Source organism: Rhipicephalus sanguineus, chromosome 8 (assembly GCF_013339695.2).
Source record: "Rhipicephalus sanguineus isolate Rsan-2018 chromosome 8, BIME_Rsan_1.4, whole genome shotgun sequence".
Taxonomy (NCBI): domain Eukaryota; kingdom Metazoa; phylum Arthropoda; class Arachnida; order Ixodida; family Ixodidae; genus Rhipicephalus; species Rhipicephalus sanguineus.
Genome location: NC_051183.1, coordinates 23,962,564 through 23,989,946, shown reverse-complemented (window position 1 = coordinate 23,989,946; position 27,383 = coordinate 23,962,564). Strand labels below are relative to the sequence as shown.

Genomic DNA, 27,383 nt, shown 5'->3' with positions numbered 1-27,383 from the left:
ACGGCTACAAACTCCGCAGCGTCGAAGTGCTGCAGTAGTGAGCAACGGCGGATGGTGCGGCAGCTCCGTGCACGCACCAACCCCTCTATCCGTGCGTAGGATTAAAAAAAGCAAGCTCGGGGGTTCAACTCACCATGTTTGGCGGTGGCTGGTGCGCGCGGTTGCAGGCACGATTAATCCGAGCCCCAAAGTACCGCCCGGGAAATGAAACGACGAATTTTTCCTCTACCCTGACTACCCACTATCCAGTGCGATCAGACGGCTCGAAAGGATAGTAGAGACATCTAGTGCGCGTTACTTTCGAATGGCCCCCTTCATTTTTTTTTTCTCTCCTTTTTAGCCTTTCTTAGCCGGACTTGTCGCCTTGTTCTCTCATTCAAGCTGTCCGTGAACGAATAATCATCCTTCATGTGGCTCAAATTATTTGTTGGATCGTTTGTAAACGGCAAAAGAAGCTCACGATTGTGCGCGTGCCCCTTACGAAACCTAAAGTAAGAGATTCAAAAATTTTTCGTATAGCGGCGCTAGCGACGTTTCCACTTCAACACCTGTGTATTCTTTCACGCTGTCATCTCTCCACGCCTCGCTTACAATCCAAAGAAGTATCAATCCAATTACAATCCAAGGAATTGTCGGCTATGAGGCTATGATTCCGCGGTCCCTGACATGCATGGTCCCTGAAATACGGCGGTGAACGTGGTCCGAATTCAACGTGGAAGGCTGCATCGCGGAGAAACCCGTGTATAAGTACCGGCTTGCATGAGTGCGCTGCTGCGAGATTCTTGCTAGGAGAACTGTATTAGTAAGTGCATCGCACGCAGGATTTACCGATGTCGGCGTGTGTTGAAGACGTGGCCCGTCTTTCTGTGAACGACTGCGGCGATCAGGCGGACGCCAACGCCGATGAAGACGTGGTTAATCCGTGGAATGTTGTCAGCGCGTCGGCGACTGGAATCGACTACGACAAGCTGATCGGTGAGTTGGCTGTCGCGTCTACTGGATTCGATAACTTTACGCTAGCGTGAATTTACAGCGTTGTCAGGTTACGTTGTGTATCTAGCACATTCGTAAAAAAACGGCAGGAAGGGGAAGGTGGAAGCTTGCGATGAAAAAATCCGTAAACAGGGGGTGGGTGCCCGAGCCGACGTTTCGACAAGTGGACTTGTCTTCTTCAAGGCTTGAACTGCCTCGAAGAAGACAAGTCCACTTGTCGAAACGTCGGCTCGAGCGCCCACTCCCTGTTTACGGATTTTTTTCATAACACATTCGTAGTTATCGACTGTGGTTTCAGCCAAGACTGCTTACATAGCACGGTGATCTAGACTTTATAGCGTATTTAAATGTGTACTTCTGTACAAATATTTGCGTGTGTACTTATGTACACATCACTGTATGCGCTTTCTGTTTCAGTGAAGTTTGGCTCGTCGAAGGTGACGCAAGAGCTCGTGGACAGGATCGAGAACCTTACGGGGAAGAAAGCGCATCACTTTCTTCGGAGAGGTGTTTTCTTTTCGCACAGGTACGTGTTTACAACTTGTGTTTACGACTTCACTACAAGCCATTTTTACACGTCCGTGTGCCGATAATGAGATTCTGTGTTCAAATTCAGTAATATAGCTTGTTCACAATGTTTCGCACATACTCCTTCACACTGACGCGGATATTTTAAGCGGCACCTGCTGATTGAACATTATTGTTAGTAATTTCACAGCTTTGCAAAAGAGTAGCAGAACAGCTGAAACTGGATTTACCACATATTAGGAGCACGCTAATAACGAACCAGGATGCCTTGCCTGGTCTGTCTATTATACTCACGTGTTCAGACCAAGCAAAATTATCAGAGTAGGCAATTTTAAAATAGGGTATGCAAACGTTTGAGTTAGCTCAGAAGGGCTAGTAGTTCATACTTAGTATTGACTATAGTTTTATGGTCAATACAAACTTTCAGTTAGCATTTGTCGCCACTGCACGAGTCATACGCTAACCTCTTAGATATCCACATTAATTGGCAGTTTTAAAATAGCGTATGTAAAGATAGCGTTCGTTGGGTGTGTACGCTATTTTCGTCACTTAATGTGGGTACCCAAGGGGATAGCAGTGTGACCCATGTGCGCTGGTGACAAACGCTAATGCAAAGCTTTGTGTACCCTATTCTAAAACTGCTAATGCTACGAACCCTATTCTAAAACTGACTAATGAGACACAGTGAAACAAATATTCATTTAGACAAAAAAAAAAGCATCTCCAGTGTGCTGTCACAACAAATTGTTTGACTATTTAGATTTAAACTTCCTGTGCACCACGGTACACAGAGTGCGCTTCTTTCAAGAACAACAGAAAAAACAGCAAATAGCACCGAGGCACATGCTTTTTTTCACTCTCAACAAACTTAATTAAAAGCACGTGACTATGTGCAGGACAGGCTCCCATTCCTGTGTTATTAGCTTACTGTTATTTTTTAAAGACAATAGTCTTACTTGGGATACTTGAACGCAGAAATTTTGGTCTGTCTGTCTGCCTGTCACACAATTCAGCCACCTGGCCAAAGTTTAAGCACTTGCTGAATGCCCAGCCATCTTGAACTGGTAACTGCGTTCATACTTGTGAACATTGTCGATCAAAAAGCAAATATTACGCATATCTGAGGCGAAACATCACTACGTAGTATTAGGTTGTGTGTTCCTTTACTAGAAAATACATAGATACGTAATTCTGAAGACCTTAGTGTTTCTTAGGCTGCGCTGAAAATGCGACACTATGCACGAAAGAGCCCTCAGCCAACAGAAGACTATCGTGGACATTTGCAGCGAATTTTTTTCTGTTGAATTTGAAAGAAGTATGTCCTGGGTGTTGGCATTCATCTTCTGTTCTTCTGTGTAATATGCTTCTTTTAGATGTAAGCTATGTGTTATTGGGTATATTATGCAGCAGTTAAATTTCTTTTTTTCCTTAATTTTTTTTTGTTACAGGGAGCTAAACGAGATTCTAAACGCTTACGAGCAAAAGAAACCATTCTACCTCTACACGGGAAGGGGACCGTCGTCCGATGCCCTTCACATCGGCCACCTCATTCCCTTCATCTTCACCAAGTATGTTCAACTTCAGTGTGCTTAGTGGACTATGAGAAACTCTTGACACAGCTTTGCTTGCACAAACTCTTCGGCATTTGACGAGAACTTAGCCACTTTGCCAGCATTCCGTTTCCTTTTCCATTCTTTTTTTTATTGTGCACTGTGGCAAATAGTTAATCGTGGCAATGATAGTGTCTGAGGCAGTGATGAAGGTTGCAAAAAAAAATTTAAGAAATGAAATGTAATATGAAAACCGGTGTATCGGGAGCAGGTCGGATGTGAACATAGTTGGTTACAATATAAGAAAGTAATCTCGGCTCCGCCCACAGCCCTGGCTGTCCCTCCCACAGATAATTTGCATAAATGCTCCATCCAATAGAATTTACTCATTTTTGTTATGTCAAGCACTTCAACAGAGTTTCAAAAAGTTTACTTTGCCATGCGGACACACTTTAGTGTCGCAGGTTTGAGATCAGAAAACTTGAATGTCATGGCAGATGTTGTCAGGGACTCTGACATCGCTGCTCAGTCAAATGTAATATTTTAGGCATTAACGATGAACCTTTATCTCTTAATGTGCGTAGTATTTACATTAGCCGAGAAAAAATATGTATGGTTCGAGCGGAAACCAGCTAGCACGACTATATCTCGCAGTTATGGGCAGATGCGCCACAGTTCTGGGGGCAGAGCTGACATTTTTGCTTAGGTTGTAACCGAGTGTAGTGAGGAGGGCTGCATTTCATCGCTCTATTGGGCAACGTAAGTTCTCCACAAGGAGGTTATATACTATTTCTTCTGGAGTGGAGGTGGCGCCCCCGTAAGTGAAGCCGGTCACCGCCATATTGCAAAAGGAAAAACTCGGAAGCAGACGACGGAGTGCGCTCCGTTGCCCCGCCGTCGCAGTTGTCTTTGGGGACGGTGGCATGCTTTTGTAAAGCAGTTAAACATTTTACGAGGCCATGGTGACTTCGTGCGTCGCTTATGGCTGCACAAATCGCAATAAGAAGACGCCTGGGATCACTTTTCATGTGTAAGTGTCCTCACTTCGTTCGCTGACGATTGTCTGTTTTTCGTGCATGCTGTTAAACTGGAAACAATTTGAAAGCTGCGCATACATGTAATACATGCGTACAGTTGTAGCGACGAAAATTTTACGCTTTAAATGTTCGCTGACACGACGTTGTACGTGATTTTTAAGTGTATACACGAAGTGGGTGCAGTCTAGCTGGACGTACCGAGCATTATTGGTACGAGTAGGAAGTCTGAACGCCCTTAGAATTCCGAGCTTTCTGGTGTTTTCTTGCAAGTCAAGACTGGCGGCGTGCATGCATATTTATCCGGTGCATGGATATCGAATTTGATGCATGTTTATCGAGGAATTGGCAAACACAACATTCCATGACGTGATTATACGTGTTACATGTTTCCAAAAGACTGCGCGCAGCGTTCTACCTGGGAACGTGCCGGTCGAAGAAGTTGTTAGAGAACTAAGGACGGTGACCAGCTCGACCAGCTCTGACCACCTCTGCTCCATGTAAGGCAATTTTATCTCTAAAATAAGGTGCCGCCCGTTTCACGGCCGATCCCCCGCGGTGGGTTGCGCCAGGTTGCCAAGGAACAACCAACCAACCACCTCTGCTCTATTCACATCGCAGAATACTGCTTCGACAGAACGGGGCAGACGGCCTGGCAGTGTACCTACAATTTTTCCTGCTTTCCCAAACGCATCTACAAAAGCCTGTTAGTTTCTACCTCCTTGACGTAGCTTCAACACAAATAGTTACGAAAAGAAGAAATTGCGGCAAAAGCAAGATGTAACTCTTTTTAAATCCGACCAAACCGGAACCGAAACCCCGAAGGACGCGGCTGCTTTACTTTTTTATGCGTCTAGTCTGAGAGGGCGAGAGCTACCTCGTTTCGAGGCTGTGCGCGCTGCGCTTGCCGTGATGGCACACGTCGCCCACGTAGGTTAATGCTTGCGAATCCTCCTTCTGGTCAAATGTTCGCGTGATGAATGTGTGGTTATGTAAAGAGAATAAGTGCATTCCACGTTAGCTTGTGGTTACCCCTTGAACACTGATGCCGTTACAACACAAAAAACCAGTTCCTAGTAACACATATGTAATTACAGCGCGCTCGATATACGAAGCACCCCTTCGACAACAGATTATTCTAAAAGTCTGCAGCTGACAATGGGTGTATGAAATAATTTTGTTTCATAAACGAGAAGAGGCAACTATTCGTGGGTGTAACTTTAAAGCAGTTTCCATCTCATTTTTTGATTGTGGGACTGCAAACCAACGCGCGCGCCGCGCGTATTCCATTGCCGTCTATGGCGGTCGCGCCGTGTTTTTCCTCTAGCTACATGGCCGCCGGCGGCTTCACTTGCTCCCGTTGGCGGCGGCCGGGACTGCCACTCCAGAGGTTCTATAGAACCTCCTTGGTTCTCCATTGCTTTCGTGAAACTGTGAAGTCTTGCTTTGCTAGAAAAAATACTTATCAGTATTAAAGGTAATACGTGGCACTTGTGGGCTTTGCCACATTCTATAATTCCCAGTTTGGAGCAGCCAGCAGGTTCATGTATTTATACCACAAACCTTTCAAATAATCTCACCTCTAATCGTGCCACTGTACGCACGTTAAAGAACCCCCAGGTGGTTAAATTTCTGGAGCCCTCCACTATGGCGTCCCTCGTAATCATATCGTGGGTTTGGGATGTAAAACCCCAACAATCATCAATAATATTAGTGCCACTGTACAAGTGGGTTTTAAGGTCCTTATTATTATCAATGAACCTAACCATTGCAGTGATTTATTGGATAGAGCATTTTACTGGTGAACCTGTAGGTTTGATTTTCAGCCGCAAACACAATATTTTTTCTAGAATTGAATGCATAATGCTTATTTATATAAACTTAGTAGGTTCGTGTTTAATAGCCTTAATACATCTAAACTGGCGTCCCTTATCGCTTGAGTCTTGCTTTAGAGTAGTATACTCAATTACTCTATAAGTCTGGTACACGTGCTGCATGTTTGACGTTTTCAGAATCCACAGAGCTTCATTAGTTTGACACTTGCCGTGATCTACTGTGTGCATTACTCACGGATCGAAATGTGACGTCATATTTTTAGTATGACGATTGCTACTGAGCAATTTCTCATGAAAACCGCATCATGTCACTGCAAATCTGCCTGCTATGTGTGTTGGCTCTGAGGGAAGTGTTTGAGTAAAAGTTATGACATGAACTGGAGGTGGTGGAAATGAAAGTATGTACGACATTATGTAGCCCTAAATTCCCACGTTTCAATTTGCATTTCAATATTGCACAAGTGTGCAATAACTGGGCTTTAGTATTCGGGCCGTATTTGCGACATGGAGTTACATTTGGCACAATACAACCGTCCACCCTTCTTCCCTCGTCCACATTTACAAGAGACTGTGTTGCGAAACTGCTGGCCGACGCTCTTCCGGTTAATTTTCATGTGCCCTTATTTCAGCAATCGTGTCTTAAGCGGAGCACATACTAACTGCCGAGGACAACGCTCTCACCTGACGCATTGTTGTTCCTAGAACACGCCACATGCTGCTGTGTCGTCAGAACCCAGTGCGTATATTCTGATAAAACAGTAGCTCCACAGGAGGAAAAAATTTGCTCCAAAACGGAACGAAACTAGTGCAAGTCTGCCACATCGGCAGGCCTTGTCGGCGATGCGTAGCTAGGTAGGCACAGTCGAATGGGGTATTGTGTAGTGGGGCATTGTCATCGCGGCAACTCCCTTGTCACTTCTTTGTCCGCGGCGCGACTCGATCGAGGCGTGGTATTGTTCGCGTCGGTCATTGTTGTTGTCGCTGACCACTTTAGCGCACGCCTGGATGTTTTCGCAGTGTGTGCAACAATTGTTTTCAGCTGCGCTGTTTTATGCGGCATGTGGGAATGTCTTGATTCGAATGCGTAAACAAGTGGGGGGCTGTGATGTCGGGAACATCATTTATCCACACTTGAACGTATCAAGAAGTAACAAAGAAACTTAGTATAGAAGCCTGGGCGTGTTGGAAGCTTGGCGTCGCCTTTCTTGTCCTCGTCTTCTCTTGCGCTGTTTCCCCTCCGATAACAAAGAAAACTTGTTTTTTAGTTTGCCTTGAGGACTCCTTGGAGGCTAGTATTACCTAAGTGGGCTTGCAAAAATATCGTACAAAAGGTTGTCCACCATATTGCATTGCACAACACTTGTTATTTCATCCATGAATGCAAGTGAAGTGGGAATGGCAATGATAGGGCAGGGAAAGGTTGTTCTAGTTTTTTTCCTCTGTCGTCAAGAAAATGAAGATTAAAATGCGACAGTGTACGCACTTGGGCAAGTGACGTTTAGTGGGTGGTATACTTGTTGTACAGGATCGATATAGCTCCTCCAGGCTTTGCACTTCTATGCTTCCAGTTAACACAATCGACTCACTGTGTTACTGCCGAGTGCTGGCCACCTGATAGTCTCAGTTTTGTTATGCAGCACTTCCTGCATGGTGTTTGGCAATGTAAAAAATATAGTGCCATCAAGATTGTAAGTTCTTCAGTCATTCTTCAATCAAAATTGTGCCACCTTTCCCGAGATTTTTTTGGTTTGTTATGGTTTTTTTTTTCGTTTCTTATCATCAATCTTTCATGTAAAGCGCTCTTCAGTATTACACTGCCTCCAGGATTGGCCCATTCAATTTGACGTGCCGATCCTGCGGACAGCGACGTAGAAAAGCGTGCGAATCCCAGAGAGAGTATAACGCCGCCAAAACTTGAGTGGCTTAGTAATGCCAAGATGTGTGACATATTTAGACTTCACATGCGCACATAGGCCTCGGCAGTTCTAGGCACATTGGCGTCTTGTGCTGCAGAAAAATTCATTCATCGCCTAGTGCTACGTGGACGTCACCTGTAGTTTCACGTATGACACCTACACAACTTCCGTAGTGGCTGAAATCTGTAGTTGACGTACTCTTTTTGGTCAAACTGCGCGTTGGAACGAGACATGAGGAAAGAAGTGAGACAAACAAGCGCAATGTGTGCTTGTTTGTCTCACTTCTTTCTCCGCTGTCTCGTCCCACTGCACAGTTTCACCAATATGAATACTTGCTCAACCTTCCACGCTGCTTAACATGCCCCAGTTGACATCTGTGTGACTACACAGCAAGTTATGTGGATAACATCTGCATAGCACTGTATTTAAAAATCTAGTTAAGCACAAATAATTTGTCGCATTCACAAAAGAGGTACTGGTGTCTAGGACAAACACAAACTCACACAGTTTGTTCACTTCCAAAGGCCTGTAAGTAACTAGAAGCAATATGGTACAAAGAGCGTATGCATGAAGACAAGACAGAAATCATTAACTTCACGCGCATGTCACGAAAAGGTTCTCTATGTTGTGCAGGCTGATGGAAGGGTCCCTTATGTACCCACTTGTCTTTTTTGATATTGAACGCTTACTATAGTAGTTGATATAGTATAGTTGGCAACTGTAGTTGACATCCACGCAACTGAACAGATGGTCTATAGATGGCATATGCACAACTACTGTAGTTGAGATCTGTATTTAACATACTGTGGTTGACATCTATGCAGCTGTACACAGGAAGTTGTGTAGATGTAAACTACATTTGAATATGCCAAATCACCACTGGTAAAATCAGCTGCAACAAAGTGCAAAGCCAATAGACAATTGTGAAAGGTTAGCATTAAGGAGAAGGGTGTACTGTAATGACTGAATTGCTAATACACTCCACAGGTGGCTTCAGGACACCTTCGATGTCCCGCTGGTAATCCAGCTCACCGATGACGAGAAGTTCCTATGGAAAGACATGACGGTAGAGGAGGCTGAGAAGATGGCCCACGAAAACATGCGAGACATCATCGCCTGCGGCTTCGATCCTGCAAAGACATTCATCTTCTCAGACTTTCAGTTCGTGGGGTGAGTTTGTGTTACATTTACATTTCAAGCTGATGTCAAAGTATTGGTATGTGTGGTCTAGCATCTGTTGGTGCATCTGTTTTGTACTGCACTTGAGGACTTCTTGACCTGCAACACATGAACACCATGGAGCAATTGTACGAAAAGCTCTAGCTTCATTTCATTGTGGCATTTCATGGCCTTGTAGTGGGATGGTCGTTTTTATTTTTTCTTGTCCTGCCACAGGACTGCCTCATCAAAAGGATGTTGAGCAAAAGAGCTGTAACGGGTGGATATTTCAATCTATAAAATGTTGATTGGAAACCAAGTCTTAAGAACAAACAAACAACCAAAAAGTGTTCACATGATTACAGGATGTCAATTGTGGTGTTGCTAGCTACCTTTAATTGAGGATTTTTTAAAGAGAGTCTGTTCAATTTTCTATTTTATGTAATGTTAGTTACGATTGTAATGTGCGTCCAGATTTGAACACACCATTTATCTTAAATAAGGTGTGTATTAGAATTGTGCAAATACTGTACATCTCCTGTTCCTTTTTTTTCTTGTTCTTTTGTTATATAGGAGGTGTCCCGAGTTCTACAAGAACATTGTGAGAATACGGCGAGGTGTCACCTTCAACCAGGTCAAGGGCATCTTTGGATTCGGCGACAGCGATTCTATCGGCAAAATTAGCTTCCCAGCTGTCCAGGCCGCGCCGGCGTTGAGTTCGTCTTTCCCGTTCATCTTTGGAGAGAAGAGCCGTGTTCCCTGCCTCATTCCCTGTGGAATCGACCAGGTAAAAATCTAGTTCAATAAGATTTTTTTGGGCAAAATGACTGTGAAATGGCTAGCGATGGTTTGTTGCCAGAGTAGCCCTCGCTGCGTTATGAACTGATTGTAGTTGAGGCAAATTTAGAACAAAGTCACTGCTCTTTCCCACAACCTTTCACTGCTTCTTCACTCAAATTGGGTTTGGCAGCCAAGTTAGTTCGTTAATTCGAGTTCATGACAACACTGAACCCTATAGGTATTTGCTGTGGAATGGAAATTTCTTTTTTAGATAGTAAACTTTGTAAAATCATGTTTTTTTAGATCGAGTTTGAACGGTATTATCGAGCATTTTGATGGCAGTTCTGTGAGCACCGCTATGTTTGATCGTGCGGTGGTGCTTTGATTGCTCGGTTAACTGTGTTGCCTAGAGTTTGAATTTTTTTTGTGTGTATGATAACATCAGTAGTGAGGTTTATTGTATTCAGAAGCCCCACGGTTGGGAAACTTGTAATGCAGACCTCTTACTTCTAAACACTTGTATCTTAACGACAAAAAGAATATTACAGAATTAGCTGAGGAAACTAAATAGAAAAATAAAGTGAATAATTGAAACAAGAATGTGATGTAAATACATGACAGTATACATTAGTCAGGTTTATGCTGAACATGTGTGCAACTGAAAATTTTACACTGCAGGCATTAGGAATTTATTGAAACAAAATGGAAGCAGTCACATCAAAGAAGAAATTACTATACGGAACATGCCAAACTGTAAATAAAGATAACACGCCAAACCGTAAATAGTGCAGGCCACACAAGATATCGTGGTGGTGCTACTTTGATTACACAGATCCAGAGGTGATGATGCTTTCAGTATTCCTCATACAGTAGAACCCCGCTGATACGTTTTTGAAGGGACCGTAGGAAATAAACGTAAGAGACGGGAAACGTAAGAGCCGAAAAGCAGGAAAAACGGCAAAATATTTAGTGGTACAGAATTTTATTTCAATTCTTACGAGCAGCACGAAATTGGCGCGCTCAGCCGCGATCTAGTCGATGGATAGAAACGCGGAGCTTAGGACGGCCTTATCCGCAGAAATGTAATCAACGTATGTGATTTTTTTAACACCAACAGCTGTAGGCATGAAAGAACTAAGCACACGCAATCACGACCGGCGCGGCGAGTCCGACCGCGAACCGCACGCACGACCATGCGAGCTCCAACCAGCTCGAACTCCTCCCGTTCTCCGACAAATAACGATGATGATGAGTCTACGCCAACGCGATGGCAGAAGTGAATGCCAATCTCGAAGGCCTTGCTTTCACAAGCAATTACGTCATACACGCCATGTTTGTGCAATGCAAATCTCAGAGGCTATGCTTTTGTCAATAGTAAATGCCAATCTCGAAGGCCTTGCTTTCGCGAGCAGTTACGTCATAGGCGCCATCTTTGCAATTTGAATCTCGAAGGCCATGCTTTTGTTTGCATCAATTGAAAGATTCTGTTGCTTGCGCCTCTCATGCGGCTAATATTACGGTCAAACGAGGCCAAGCTGCGTGAAAATGCACCATGGCCGCTCTCTTTGGTAGTCACTCGGTCGGCTCCGGGCGCACTTCGCGACGTATCATACGGGAACGGTCCGACAGTTACGACGTAACAGCGGGGTTCCCAATACATTGTATCCTATGGGAGCTATGCCGGGACCGGCGGAAAACGACGTAACAGCCGGGAAAACGCAGCAGTGAGGAACGTAACAGCGGGGTTCTACTGTAATATGCCAGCAGTTCAGCATTGGAAGTATTCAAAAAGCAGCAAGACCTCTCCCCCCCGTTCCCCCCACCATCCTATGGAGCTTTCAAGTATTTTGTCAGTTAAAGAACACCAGGTGGTCGAAATTTCCGGAGCCCTCAACTACAGCGTCTCTCATAATCATATCGTGGTTTTGGGACGTTGAACCCCAGATATTATTAAGTATCCTTGTCATTACATTGCTGCATTACAGTAAATAATATGTAGTGTGAGGATCGCAATTTTTTTATTCAAGTAATTCTTTTTCTTGTATTTTGATTGAACTGCACTGAATAACTTTGAACCGCATGCCCCTATCGGTACCATTCTTGCTGTATTTATCTTCAGATCCTTCATTTGACCCAACCCACAGTAAAAAAAATAACGGTTTGAAAAGTGGTAGGGGCCCTTTTAAGGCCTTTTTTTTTTTAAGGCCAAAATTTATGATGTCATCAGTGACATCATCTTTTCATCAAAGGAAAGGTACGCCAATTCTTGAGTTAGTGAAACACCACGTGAGGTGCAGGAAGCTTCAGGGGTAGAAGGGAGGGAACAGTGCAATCAACTAAGGATGTGAAAACAGTGAGATAATAGGCTTTCGCCTGTGCTTCCTTTAGTGTTTCCCTGAGGGACTGTCTGGTCCGGCTTAGCTTGACTTATGGGAATCGACTGGTGCTGACTGAGCACTCCTTGCTGCTATTTCAGGACCCTTACTTCCGAATGACGCGAGATGTGGCGCCCAAACTGGGCTATCCCAAACCTGCACTGCTGCACTCGGTGTTCTTCCCAGCACTGCAAGGGGCTCAGAGCAAGATGAGTGCCAGTGACCCCAACTCGTCGATATTCCTCACTGACACCCCTGCTCAGATCAAGAACAAGGTGAGCTTCTGGGAAGTGCTTACTGGAGATTGATTTACTTTTAAACTCCATGCAGCCACCAGTGAGTAAAAAGTTATGCATAACTTCAGCTGACTTAAAGGGGCTCTGCAACACTTTTTCAGCATGGGCAGATAACACTGCTGATCGGTAGTCAAGGCTCCAGGGAACACGCGAGTGAAACATAGCACAGCACATGGCCTGGAACTTACAATTAATTCTCAAAGTCGGCTAGGAATAGCTCCTTCTTCTCTCTACAAGTGATGCCACATACCCAAGTCACTGCGGCATGTACGCAAAGTCCATGGCCGTTGGCTGATTTGAGCACCGTGAGCTGCGTAGTTACAGTGGCACTCCGTGGGATGCCGCCACGTGCCCGCACGTGCGCTCGCAATCACACTGAGAGTAAGCCACGCGTTCGAAGAAAAAATGAAAAGAGAGCGCTCGTCCGAAGGGGCGCTAGTCCTGTTGTGTGTGTTCCTGTTTTTGTCGTCGTTTTTTTCGCGCTGCTTCTAGTTTTCGCATCAAGGTCATGACTCGCGCTGACGAAGGGGCGCATCGTCCTGCCCCCCTATCACCCCCCTCCCTGCGTAGCTTTCAGTACGCTCGCTCGTACGAAAGGAGGGAGAAAGCGCTTGAAGTGTGCGACAAATCCCTGTAACTCCGCTTGTACTCGATGGATTCGAAAAATTTTTGCGTCAGTCGATTCGTGAGGCAGTAAGCTCTCTTAATGAAGCCATTAGATCATTACTTGGAAAAGTGCTGTAGGGCCTCTTTAACGTCGCAAAGGCTGGTTAAACAGCGGAGCTGGTGGCATCAGTTTTAGCTTGGCCATTGCTGAACATTCCAGAACGAATGTGAGGCGAGGCGAGGTGAACATGCCAGAACAAATGTGAGACCCTCAGCTTTTCCAGGATGGTTATCAGTCGTCCCTCCTCTCCACAGTAGCTGCTTCGCTCCCACCATAGCTTTGCCTTTGCTTTCCTCCTCTCTACCCTGCTTCACTCTCTCCACGTCACTACCCTTTCTCCACCAGGGCCCAACTCTCTACACTAGGCTTCCCTCTCACCCACTTAGCTCACCCTCTCGTCAGGCTCCTGCAGTTGGACTAGAAAGTGCGGACGATGGATCCCCAGGGATTTACCTTGACCTTAAACAGCTTTGCTGGTAGTATCACTGCAAATAAATCAAAAGGCCTTTTTCAGTTTGTTGCTGTGGCTATGGTTTGTTGCGGATCGTCGAGAAGCGTAGATGATACAAACATTTTAAATGGTCCTATCATTGAGATTCCACTGCCGAGTTAAAATGTGAAGCAGTGACAATAAATGTTGGGTTTTTACGTCTCAAAACCACGATATGATTATGAGAGATGTCGTAGTGGAGAGCTCCACTAATATCGATCACCTGGGGTAATGTGCACACGGGCCTCTGGCATTTTGCCTCTACCGAAATGCAGCCGCGGCGGTCGAGATTCGATCCCGCGACTTTCGGGTCAGCAATCAAATAACGTAACCACTAGACCGCCGTGGCAGGTAATAAAAAAGATTAAAGCAAAGCATATGAAACATTACTCCTTAACTCTTGTGTTCATTGCTGCTATGTTATTTTCAGGTTGTGAAGCCTTGCTATTATTTTCAGGTTGTGAAGCCTTGCTAGTATATCAGGCCATGCTACGTTATTGCGATTTCACTGTCAATAACACGTGGAAAGGCAAATGTGCTTAACTTTTCCGACCTGTCTGTCATCAGATCAACAAGTATGCCTTCTCTGGAGGTGGTGCTACCATTGAGGAACACAAGGAGAAAGGAGGCAACTGTGATGTGGACATATCGTACCAGTACCTTCGTTTCTTCCTCGAAGATGATGAGAAGCTAGAGCAGATCCGCAAGGTATGTTGTGCTTCTTTTAAAGACGATAGTCTTTCTTGGGGGACTTAAACGCAGAAACTTTGGTCTGTTTGTCTGTCTGTCTGTCTGTCTGTCAACTGATTCAGCCACCCGGCCAAAGTTTAAAACACTTGCTGAACGCCCAGCCATCTTGAACTGGTAGCGCCGTTCATACTTGTGGACATCGTTGATCAAAAAGCAAATGTTACGCATATCTGAGGCGCAAGATCAATACGTAAGTATTAGGTGGTATGTTCCTGTATTAGAAAATACATAGATATTACAGTAATCGAATTCGCTTCAAAACGAGTTTAAATTCTTGGAAATTTCAAAGTATTCGAAATGAACGAATAGACATATATGAACCGCATGTAACCCCCTGTAAAGGTGGTTTCACTGCAGTGGAGGTGTGCTATACCGTGAATACACCTTTCCAGGAGAAATCCGCACTGCCGCGAAGCCCTACTTCAAGGTTAAGTGAACATACAGTAAAACCTTGTTAATTCAAAGTCACTGGGACTGTGAAAAATCTAGTTAAGTGGGTTTTCGAATTAACCAAACATACAAAAGGCGGGATGCAAGGAACTTTGAATTACTGGAAGTAATCAGAGGTGGTGGTTTGCTGTGCCTGCTAGCTTGCGGCTACAAGGGTTATGTTTTCCAGCCATACCTGGCCCCAATTTTGCTGCTAAACCGGTGAAACGGTGGGCCTCGCTGCTGGCAGTGCAAGAAAAAAAAAAGGGGGAAAAGAAACGGTCTCGTGGTCAACTGAAATGCGTGCCTGCGGAAAAAAAAAAAAAAGACATGCTTCACTGCAACACAGTGGTGACATGCAGGCAGCATGTCACCTGCTCCTCGCAGCGTCAGCGCATCATGATGTGACCATTCGCCCATTCCTTCTGGTAAAATAAAGAATTTAATAATGACCAGTGTGACGGAATTCGCGATGTGTTCTGGGTGGAAAAGATGATCATCGAAGTTTTTGAACTGAGTTTTCGAAGTAGGCGTTGCAGGCAAGTACTCCGTCAGGAGTGCAAGTGCGCAAATTGCCAGAACAACCGCCAATCGGACGGTTCGCATACATCGCGAATTCCGTCAGACTGCCCTTTAATAATTTCTCTATTTTCCCAGAAATAATGGCTAAATCATGACGCGCTGACGTTGATAGAAGCATGCGTCATGCTGCCCGTGTGTCACCGCTGTGTTGCAGTGAAGCACGTCTTCTTTTCCGCAGGTGCACATTTCAGCTGACCACGAGACCACCTTTTGTTTTGTTTTTAGGAGCTGGCTCGCCAGGTTCTTAAGCTGGGGTAATGTCCCACATCGTAAGCGTTATCTTAGTTCCAGAGGCGACCGCTACAGGCGCAGCTTGCGCGAAAGAGATGTCTTCTTCCTCTTGCTCTTTGAGCATCCTAATGATGACATTAACGCAGGCAAAACCACATTTCCTCGATTTCCTCGACCACACATTCGGCCACAGCTGCAAGGTGTGCGACCCCTTGTGGTTCGACAACAACCTGACCACAATTGCTACTATAAAAACGTGTGACGTCTTTATATGACAGTAGAGGAATTGTATGGAGCATTCACAGTTTACCCGAATATCTCCGAGCCAGCTCCTCAATCATCATTCACTTCGTGGATATGGCGTGTTTTTTTTTCTTGCACTGGCAGCAGCGAGGCTGGGATGCTTCACTTGTCACCCATTAGTATCGCTACACTGCATTGCCTTGTGGCTCCTAAGGGCTATAGCTTCTGCGGATTTGTGGCTAAATCAAGATTGCGGAATTGGCCCATGGCACCCAAAGTTTTCGAATTAACCGGGCTGGTACTGACCGCCGCTTCAAATTATCCACTCAAATTTACATTGCAAAGTACGGGGCTGTAGAAATCCTTCTAATTATGCCGGATTTCGAAATTACCCTTACATCGATTTATCATTCTTTAAGTTTAAAAGCTTGTTATACCCACTTATATGCTCTAAGTATATTAAATTTGACAACATAACATATTTTACAGGTTATCACTTGCACTCTACCAAAAGTCAAATCCTGCTACTACTCAAAGTTGCTTCCACTTCCCTTTGAACCAAAAAGAATGACATATGCATATGTTTTGTTTCAACTTTAAAAATATTTCACGGTTAGTTGGGTCATGACAGATATGCTCATTTTTCTTTATAATATGTGATATAAACTATTCAAATTTGCTTCAAAATTCGCTTCGGCCAAATCACTATTCGCTTTCAGTTCGCTTCGGATCTAAAATTTACTATTCGCACAAGCCTAATAGATAGCAATTCTAAAGACCCTAGTGTTTCTTAGGCTGCGCTGAAAATGCTAGTATTTTTCGGGCTGCGCTGCAAATGCGACGCTATGAGCCAGATGCGGCGATTCAACATCGAGGAGGAGGACACGTGTAGTAGGGCCGGCAGAAGTCCTTTTGACGATATTTCCAGCGAAACACGCATATACGCGGCCAATTTTTTAAAGAACTGCTCTAGTAGCATACCTTTCACAAATTCTTGGTTGTAGAACGCCATGTACAATAGAACTCCGCTAATATGATTTCTTACGGAACCATACAAAAAGGACTGTAAGACTTGAGAAACGCAAGAACCAATAAGCAAGAAAAATAGAAAAAAAGAATTAGTGAGGAAGTGCACAGAGTTTTATTTCAAGTGCTGACACTTGAAAAACACGAGCAGCATTGCCTGGTGTATATACTATGTTTTTACCAAGTATTTACTGAGTAACGAGTTTTCCGAGCATCGGCAGTGTTGTATCTTAATACACTCAAACCTCGATATAACGAATTATCGGTTATAACGAAGTAAATGAAGAATAGTCTTGTCATAGACACAGTGTTACTAATAAACGTTTATAAAGAATTTTCGGATATAACGAAGTTATTTTATTGGCAGATATGACTTTGTTATAATGAGGTTTGAGTGTAAATCCAGTCAGGGGCAGTGCCAGGGGAGGGGCACTGCTCCTGAAGACTGCTGCGGAAGACTACTGGCCGACTCGTCGAACAAGTGACAAAGACAATCAGTCTGCAACACTGCGATGATGGAAGTACAATGCCAATCTCGAAGGCCTTACTTTTGCTAACTGTATGCATTGAGGTCAATATCAGCGCAAAATAAATGTCATAGATGGCGTCCTTGAATAAGGACTATTAATCTGTAAGTCAGTGCTTTTGCTCACAAGAACCGGAACTACGTCATGGGTGTCACTTATGGGTAATACTATGTTCTAGCCATTCCAAGTGGAAAGTTAATGTGGCTGCTGTCTTCCATGGCTGCTCAGCTTGCTCGGAGTGCACTTTGCGACTTATCATATGGGAACTATTATGATGTAGCAGAGGGGTTTTCAGTATATTGAGTCCTGTGAGAGCTATGCTGGGACTGCCTGGAAACAACATAACGGCCGGGAAAACACAGCACTGAGGAACGTAATAACAGGCTTCTAGTGTACATAAAGGAGTAGTGACATAAGATTTCAAGTTCGAGATGTGGCCTTCACTTGATAGCTTGGTATGCATAAGCTTTTTTGACGAAGTAAGCATTGCGTCCGTTATGTGGAAGTTATTTGATTTCGTGGGTGAACAGCATGCGATGGCTCAACACTCTGCAACATTGACAGTGCTGTGACGTGTTCAGTGGACCCCCAAGCGCTGATTGACAATGCGCTAGTAACGATCACATTGACAATCTCAATGTTGTCATCGGCGGTGCCGACTGGCAGCAACACCTGGCAATGGCTTTGCTTTGATACTCTGGGTTGGTTCGTCTCAAATCCAGCGTCTTCGACATGCCGCGTCAAATGATTTGACGTGTGCTTGTCAGTGTGCGATCGTTCGGAGCGACGACCTCAACTGCATCACGTGCCAGCATGTCGTGAAACAGTTCTGCGCAGCTTACGCCTGTGGCGTTTCAAGTACTACAAGAAGGAACGTCTTTGTTGCTGACAGCTCCAAAGGTTGTTTATAAAAGCTTCCAGGTAATCATAACGGGATGATTTCAGCGCCCACAGAACTGACAAAGACACAATGAGGTGGACAAACACGTCACAACTCAGTTTTATTGGTGAAAAGGAAGCACACACATATATACACCAGGATAGCTCGAAAGTGCATGTGCAAGATTAAACAAACAAAAATTCACGAAAGGCAAGGCGAAAATGCGTGCAGAAAAATATAATCTACAATACCCATCAAGAAGTACAAAGTGATTGCGATGCACTCAGAAAGGCGAACTTCTTTGTCTGTTAGTGCTATTGAAGCCTCACTTACGCATCTCTTGGTGTGAAAGGCTTCGTGATTTTGCGTGTTAGATTATTTCTATGACTGAACAAAATCACAGTATCAGGCCACACAGGATGGCATTGGCAGTTTCTGCAATTATCGGCGAAGTGTGATTAACTATTTTTATCTAAGGACTTTTGATGTTCCTTCAAGCGAGTGTTAATGCAGCTGCCAGTCTGGCCAATGTAAACAGAGCTACATGTTAAAGGTAGCATACAGTTGAACCCTGCTACAACGAACGTTGCTTCAACGAAATTTCCGGTCCAACGAAAAATTCTCGGTTCCCTGTCAGCAGTCCATAGGAGTCAATGCATAAATATGCTCGCCACAACGAATGCTTTTTCTTCTGCAATTCTGCTTCAATGAAATTTTACGATGCAATTCCAGGCTCAAGAATTTAATTTGCCATGCAGTAAACGCAATCTTGAACATTTTGGTGCATTTTAGAACATAAAAATATGTCTGCGAAGTTTAAATCGTGTGCTGGCAGCACCAAAAAGCGCCGCTGTCAACTGAGCATGGGAGCCGCCATTTCTTGATAGCGATGGCGGTGAGACTGCCCTGCTTTTGCCACTGGCTTGAGTTGCTTTTTATTCGCAGACAATCCGAAGCCGAAGCTGAGTTGCTCTGCTAACTCTAAGGCACACTGCAGCTTGGGGTGCAATCGTAGAACGATGCCTTTTCCGATGTCAATGCTTTTCGTGCTTTTCACGCTTGGCCTGTGTGGCCAGTGGTCAGAGCGACTGTTCGTTTGTGTTATCAACAGGATCAGCCAGCCGCAAGTGGTGGAGGATAAGAAAAGCATAAAATAAGGTGTAAGTCATCACTCCGCGATAGCACGCCTGCATCTTGGCGTTGTTGGATACCTTGTCGTCGATGGATAGCTAGTACTTGTTAGATTGTTTGTGCAACTGTGCATTTCGTGTTACACACCTGTGCCTCTGTGTGGTTTGGTCGCGGAAGCCGTTGTTTCAGCGTGCTTTTCAACATGGTGTCGCTATGCATACATGAGAATCGCGTCATGACGCTTCTGGGAAAGAAAAGGAAGCAGCCGACACTTTTTGAATTTTGGAAATTTTGGAATTTGTTTGGTCTACTAGCTCAGGTCAGCTATATTTTTTTTTTCGATTTCACAATAACGAAATTTTCGCTTCAACGAAATTTTTTCCGCGCACTGTCATTTTCGATGTAGAGGGGTTCGACTGTATAGATGACGCCTGTCCTGCACATTACAAATTTAGCTTTTATTACGATAGCAATTATATGGACAGTCTCGATGGGTTTTTGCCGTCGCCGTCATGTCCTTCCGGTCTGAAGTCCAAATTGATAAGATCCCCCCGCGCATTGTATGTTCTACCGTGGGTGAAAGCGCGTCAGCATGGGTGACGAACGCGGCCGAAGCAGAGATCAAACGAGCCGGCCCACTTCCGTCGCTCGGAGGGTGCATGCGATAACATCACCCCGCTCGGGAGGCCTGCCGTCGGAGCAGATAGGAAATGCCCCGCCCGTCTTTAACGACCATAGAAAGACACGAGGTGGGGGGCGGGGGGGTGTTGTCACACGAGCAGCCACTTTGAACTTTGAATCTAAGGGCGCGGTTGCGATGGCTGGCGCGCGCGCTATCTCGAAAGCCATCACAGCGGGCGGCTCGTATACCCTTCTATGTGCTGCGCTCTCAACGCGAAGTGACTATGCGGAGAGCATCGCTCCCTGGAGCGGCCGTATTCTCTTACACCAGCGTTTTGTAGTTACGCGAGATTGGATACAAAACAGTTAGCTACCAGCCTCACTTCGTTTAACACTACAATTTGTTGCTATAGCATTCATTGCTTCGCCCTTGCGGTGAAACTGTGACTTTTATTTCTTTTGAAAAACAAGGACACTTTTTCTTCTCCTTCTTGTGGATTTTTTTCCCCCCTGCACGGCATATTCGTTGTACCTTGTTGGGAGCGCTAAAAACGACATTTATGCCAAACCAGTTGGCAACATGCTTAAGTTCATGTGAAAAGCGATGGACATAAGGTAACACTGCGAAGCGTTTGCGTTGCGTGTCATCGTTAGATTTAGTATTTTTTGGTTCAACTTTCTTAACTACCCTAATGATTTTTTCTACCGCTCTACAAATAATGTACTCTGGGAATGCAGCCAATTTCGGCCTGTTAATTTTACTTTTGAATCCTAGGTGCATGGTGTGAGTGCGCGATTTGAACAAGGACGTCCTAGGGCATAAATGCGTGTGTAGTCGAGATCACCACCCACATACAATGCTGTGTGTTGGTAGGCGATCCCGAGTATACGCATGTGCGGATATGCGTGCGAATGAAGGAGGGCTAGTTTGTGCCTAATTACTTCACCATTACGACTTACCAATTAGCCACTCACCAAGGTCTACTAAGCTACGTGACAGTGCTATCTCTGTTTGCCAGGCTTTCAATGTCTGCTTCCTTCATACGCTTTTTCAGGATTACACCAGTGGAGAGTTGCTGACGGGCCACCTGAAGAAGGAGTTGATCGGCATCCTGCAGAAGCTGATTGCTGACCACCAAACCGCCAGGAAAGCTGTCACCGATGATGTCATAGCCAAGTTTACAACTCCAAGGCCACTAGAAGTGAAGCGTCAGTGTTAGATGCCTTGCTGTACAGTGACACATTCTCTCGAACTAACATCCCATCGTTAACTCCCTCATGCGGGACGTTCACATGGGTAGAAGTTGCCTAGTGAAATGAGAACTTATTTTGTAAGGATTATCAGCTTATACCAACGCACAGCCTCGCGTTTTTTGTTGCTGTGGTGAGGATGACGCTCTTGGGAAGAAACTCCATCTTGACTCCAGTGACTGTTTTGAATCCGTGTATTCATGCGAATAGATTGGGTCACTTTGAAAGAATGATCTGGTGTATACCGTAATTATGCTTTTGTAAGAATTTTGGGTTTCTGCTAAAGTACGGCCACATTTCTGTTTGTTTGCTCAAGAGTAAAAAAAGATGTGGCTGAAAAACTCAGTTTTTTACTTGACTGGGAGCAGGTGACTGTTTAAGCTCAGTTGGAAATGATGAAAGTCAGAGACTTGAGTGCGTAACGAAGTGCGTGGAGTTTTGTACGCTGTAATGGCAGGCCTGTGTAAGAGCTCCTTGTTAGTACCAAAGTGAAGTCTTCTTTATTCGTTTGCCAGAAAGATAAAGGGGGGGGGGGGTAGAATTTCCCAGAAAAACTAATTCTTGGCTCAAGTTTGAGCAGGAGACCAGACAGGGTTGCTTGCTTGGAAATCCTGAAGGTTTGAAATTCAGAAATGGGATACATAGTGCATGATCAAAGATTCGTAATTATCCTGGGTTTGTGCAAAAGACGGTTTCTTTTAAGGCCAAGGCCTTATGGGACTTGTTGCGTGATGACCTTGAGCGAAGCATGGCTGGCGATAAAGGTGCTAAAAAAACCTGAATGTCCTACATCATCAGTGACATCATGTGGTGACGTCACAGATCGCCGAAACTTGCGACGTCATCGTATGATGTCATCACATGACATTGTCGATTGGTCAAAGCTGAGCTGATCCCAAGGGTAGTGCAATGCTATGTGAGGTGCACAACACTTTTGGAGGGGTGGCCAGGGGGGGAGAAACGATGCAATCAGCTAAATATCAAGGTAACTTAATATGTGTCAATCACACTGCAGCTCGTTATGTCTGGCAATATGTCTTGTTTCTAATTTTGTAACTTAATACATCACCAAGTGTGCACCAGGTTTTCGCCTTCAAGAGTTACTGAGAGTGTAACGTGCCGCCAAACTTTTTATTTGCCAAGCAGTTAAGACACTCCATCATAACTCCAATGCAACCTGAGAGCCTTATAAGGTCACTTGAAAAGTGCTGTAAATGAAGTTTTAAATGTCACCTAATGTCCCTAAATCACATTAGGCGGCATGGCTGAAAAATTCATGACCTTCAGTTTGTCATGGTAACCTTGGTGAAAAGGCAGTTTTCTCTTCTCTTCCACCGTGTGGTGCTAGCACGTGATGGCCTCCCAGTGATGAAATATATTTTCAATTTCGGCTAATTCCAGATAATGGAGCTTCTCTTCCGAAACAACATTTCTGTTCCAGTACACTTTGGGCAACACGAACGTACACATTTAGATGTTGCAGATTTGAAAGCTAACTTTATCGTAAATGCAATTCACTGATGTGTTACTTTGTTTCTAAGTGTACGTTAAGCATTCTGGTCTCGCGTGTGAGCATTGCCTTCTAGAGTCGACAGCTTGCTGAAAAAGAAGCACGTGAATGTGAACAGCAGTTTTTTTTATGTGACATGTGGGTATTTATTGCGGAGGCTTGATAAATAAAAGCACTTTTTTTAAACGTGCCAGAAACTTTGTTTCACTCTAAATTCCTGCCTTCCCTATAACAATGGGCATTACTGCATTTGACCCACAAAAGTCATTGCCAAAGAAAGAGCCTTCAGGGTACTAGATATTCTGTAAGAATCCACAAAGTCGACTGTCCATTTTGGCGTGCAATTCCATGATGATCTGACAGAACTTGAGAGGCGTTGGGAACAACGCTTCAAAAGTTTGCACCCTTTCGGGAGTCTTTGTGCCACACTCTGAAAAAGTGGGCATATTTGGGGCGTCTTTCTCCGTGCAATAAGTGTCATTTATCGTGCATGCTTTCCTTGCATTATTGCAGCGCACCCGGTGCTTTTTGGTCGCAGACGGTGTGTGCGCTAGGGGCGTGAAATAGCATTGTTGACAGAAATGTAGCTAATTCACCTTTTTTTCGAAAATGCAAGCAAACCAGATGATTGTTGCATGGCAGAAAGATGCCACAAATACTCCTGTTTGTCTTGGAGTGTAGAGTGTATTCGCACCTGCCGGCGGCCTTTCAGGCTTCATCAAATCAACACGTGCTGAAATCGACAGAACTCTTATTGGACACAACGAAATAAATCCATCACGCAGTTGGACCAAGGAAAGCGTAGGGGACATTAAGGTTGTCTTTAACTTTAGTGTAAGTAATTATGGCGTAAATTGATATGAATTAATGTGGACAAAGAATCACCCTTTTCATAGATGGGATCCGGGCCCGCAACCTTCGATTTCATTTTATTGTGCATAACAAAGAAATGGGCCCCTCGAAATAATCCTTCTTTCAAACATTGTCATTAACATGAGAAGTTGGTTGCTTAATGCCTGAAAAATGTGGCATTGTGTATAGCCCGTGACATTGTGCAAGACGACCGTATTTTGCACGATTGTAGGTAGACTCGAATGTAGGTCGACCCCCATGAAATCACTTGGCAAAAAAAAAAAAAAGCGCGAGTGCATTTCATAAAGAAAATTTATTGACAATGTCGCTAAAAAAACAAACTCGAATTCCGGTGTGCAAAGGTGGCTTCACGGCAGAGCTTCAAAATATGCAGGAAAGCTAGCTTCGCGCCAATACGCGCGAGTTGTATTTAGAAAAATTATCCGCGAACCATTGTTAAGGGTTCGGGTTATACACGTGAAAATACGTCATATGTTACAAGTAGAGTCGGAACGTAAACGTAATGTCGTAACTATGCCACAGCGTGCCTGATTTCTCGCTTGTTTCGGTTGTAAATCAACCTTACAGCTGAAACTACAAAGGATGTTCAAATGAAAAGGTGCGAAACGACACTGTGGCTATAAATAAAGACTTTATTTAAGGCATGTACTATGTGCCTGATCACAACGATCCCATTGATGAACGAGCCGAAAGATTCCTTATTCCCAGAATTCCTGTGGGCGTGACGAGATCCAGTCCTTTATAGCATCCTAGAGTTCGTCGTCCTAGTTGAAGTGCTTCCTTTCAGGTGTTGTTGGGAAAATGCACAGCCTCACAGGTAAGCTCTGGTGTCATTTGTGAAAAGAAATGTAACGCTGTAGCCTCCAGCAATTTTCATTTCAATGTTTTTAAATGTTTCGTCGAGTTCTGATGGAACAGATGTTATGGGAGTTTTTAGCCTAAATGGGCAGCCTAAAGCGTTTAGAAATCTAGAATTTCTGGATTTTTGAAAGTTTTATTGTATTTTGAAGAAATCGAGTTTAAAGTAGAATTATCTCGGAGTTGGGGGGGGGGGGGGGGGGGCGGGGGGGTGTAGTTGGTTCATAGCGAAGAAATTCTGCAGTGTGAGCAAAGAAGGAATAGATCAGAGTCATCAGACACATGAGAATAGGACGAGCGCTGGCTACAACTGAACTGCATAGTTTGAAAGGGTTGACGCTTGTGAAGGTTGGTGTGAATCCATTGCAAAACGTTAACACCGCATAGAAGGTTTGGAAAGGAACGGGACCAAGAGAGACAAAGAGCGCTGTTTGCCTTTCTTTGTCCCGTCCCTTTTCGAATATATATACGCACTGTTAACTTTTTGCAATGTTTGCTATTGAACGTTTGATCACAAAATGCGAGGTATACAAGTTGCAGGTGCCACGCCCTCAGTAGCTGTCTTAATAGCACCACGTGATGCGCATTAGCGAAGCGCGTGGCCCATCCTGTTTTTTTAAATTGTGACCGACTTCGCGCATCCAAGTTAGAGGATAGAATGGGTCCAACGAGAACCACACGCTGCCTGGAGCTGCTGTTCGCCTGCGTCTATCTTCCTGGCTGGCCTGCCTTGCGCGCCTTCGGTCGTTGTGCTGACGTGTGAGCGTTAAATAAATTGTTGTCCGTTCTTATGTGAATACTGCTTGTGCTTCGGTTTAACTACGGATGGGATGCACCAAGTTCAATATCTACAATGTGTGCCGTGACAGTGATGGCCTACTTAAACGACTGATTCCTTCGAGTTTCAGGAAGTATGCCTCAATATCTACGCGTAGAACTTATCATGCGCCCGCTGAAGTTGCGCCGTGGTATGGAAAAGCGCAGTGGAATTGCCACTGCTTACAATGAAAAAGAATCGCATGCAAGATTAGTTCATAACACCCTGTTTGTTCGTGTTCACGGACACGCTGCTATATTCCAAAACACCACGTTTTCGTACCGGCCGTAGCATGATAACTTTGAGCGCGAAATTCTTGAACGTCACTGAATTAACCTTTATCAAAGTACTGTCAGTTCACCGTGGCTGTCACAATTGAAGAACGAAGTTGGTTGTTTTAAATGTTTCATCTGATTTTTGGATGATGTGCGCACACATATATACCTTACATTTTCAAAGAAAAAGACAAAGTATTCAGCAACGTTAGCACTCGTACCGTTTTGAATTGTCTCTTCTCGTTCTTGTTTGTTGGTGCTGAAGAAGTTCTCTGCCTAGTTCTGTCTATTTTCGGACTAAATAGCAACCATATAGCCTTTGGAAATGTTGTATATTTCGATTTTTCACAGTTTGGTCAAATCCTGGTGAAACAGATTTTTGCACCATACTAGACCTAAGCGGAAAGCGTATAGAAATTAGAAATATTGTATTTTTCGATATTTGATAGTTTGGTCGTATTGTGATAAAATATATTTTGGGACCATTTTCAACCTAAAAGGCAAGCCTATGGCCTTTAGAAATTTTGTGTTTGGCGCTTTTTCGTAGTTAGGTCGTGTTTTGATGCATTCTACTTGGGGACCATACTTAACCTACACGGATATCTTGTATTTTTCGAGTTTGCGTAGATTAATCGCGGTTTTGATGCATTCGGCTTTGGTGCTATTTTCAGCCTAAATGGCAAGCCTTATAGCCTTTGGAAATGTTGCATTTCCCATTTTTTTATATTTTGATTAATTTTGAATGCGTTCGACTTAGGGACCATACTCAGCCCAAATAGCAAGCCTACGGCCTTTGCATATCTGGTATTTTTAAATTTTTCAGTGTTTGGTCGTATTTGACGAATTCGATTTTGGGACCATTTTTAACCTTAACAGCAACCTATGGAAATTTTTGTTTAGTTTTCAACGTTCTCTTAATATTTGATGAAATGTATGATGTGGGTGTATATCTAGTCAAAAAAGTAAAGCTATAGGCTCAGCTAATCTAGAGTTTTTTCACTTGGGAATGTTTTGTGGAATTTACATAAAATAGATTTGAGGGCTAGTGTTCACCAACCAGTAAGCCCATAGGCTCTCCTGTTTGGTCAAAAATTGTTCAATGATTCGTTTTATCGAATTGTAAAGATGCCTAAAAATGGAGAAATAGATGGTTAATAGAGACCTTCATCATCAACGACACGAATATTTTTCTCAAGTGCTATACCTACCGAGGCTTAACAAAAGTACCCTAGCATTATTTTTACGATTATGATGTGCAACAATGTGCAAACCAACTTGTAAGCGTGGCTCGTATCGCCGTTCCAATAGCCTAGTGGCTAAGGTGTTACGCTCGTAACCAAAAGGGTGGTGGTTCGAATCCCGGTGCGGGCATCGCAACCACGGTGTAAGAATATTCAGGTGTTGACACTGCGCTCGCCTAAGCGGCCAGAAAATGTTCGGTCGTCGGTCCGTTGAGCGGTGCGCCATCTAATGGCTTGAGGCGGAGATGTGCCCGCGAGTAGCCCAATCACGGTGGTGCTACGTCATCGCCGCCGCGCTCGCCGTGCCCTCTCCTGTTGCTCTCTCGATTTCGCCCCTCGACGCCGCTTGGCGGATGCACATTATCCAGCAAAATGGCACAGAAAAATGCACGGGTTATCAGCAGCATGCGCGTTGCTATGGAGACGACTGCCCCGCTTTTCGTAGCGCCCTCCAAGTCATCTGATAAGAAACCGAACATTATCTGGACGCGCGTGGATTGCGGTTTCCCATGCGTT

At 44.4% G+C, this 27,383-nt stretch overlaps 2 protein-coding genes across 4 annotated transcripts in view; one reads left to right on the top strand and one right to left on the bottom strand.

Moving 5' to 3' along the window:
• Nucleotides 1-6,779, bottom strand: part of LOC119401556 (calcineurin subunit B type 2) — a 31,646-nt gene extending 24,867 nt beyond the window's left edge. Inside the window, exon 1 of one of the 2 annotated variants that reach the window (XM_037668453.2) lies at nt 6,622-6,779. In XM_037668453.2, coding sequence (XP_037524381.1) covers nt 6,622-6,654 — 33 coding nt within the window. In that variant the 5' untranslated portion in view covers nt 6,655-6,779. Of the gene's footprint in view, nt 1-133; nt 336-6,621 lie in introns of those variants that run through there. The other variant, XM_037668454.2, reaches the window with a different exon arrangement.
• Nucleotides 650-27,383, top strand: part of LOC119401555 (tryptophan--tRNA ligase, cytoplasmic) — a 434,281-nt gene continuing 407,547 nt past the window's right edge. The window contains exons 1-8 of one of the 2 annotated variants that reach the window (XR_007417350.1): nt 650-975; nt 1,411-1,519; nt 2,970-3,089; nt 8,844-9,026; nt 9,588-9,801; nt 12,271-12,444; nt 14,190-14,330; nt 21,098-21,485. Coding sequence is in view for 1 of the 2 variants with exons in the window: in XM_037668451.2 (XP_037524379.1) it covers nt 831-975; nt 1,411-1,519; nt 2,970-3,089; nt 8,844-9,026; nt 9,588-9,801; nt 12,271-12,444; nt 14,190-14,330; nt 21,098-21,262 (1,251 nt within the window). In the remaining variant the exon portion in view is untranslated. Of the gene's footprint in view, nt 976-1,410; nt 1,520-2,969; nt 3,090-8,843; nt 9,027-9,587; nt 9,802-12,270; nt 12,445-14,189; nt 14,331-21,097; nt 22,983-27,383 lie in introns of those variants that run through there. The other variant, XM_037668451.2, reaches the window with a different exon arrangement.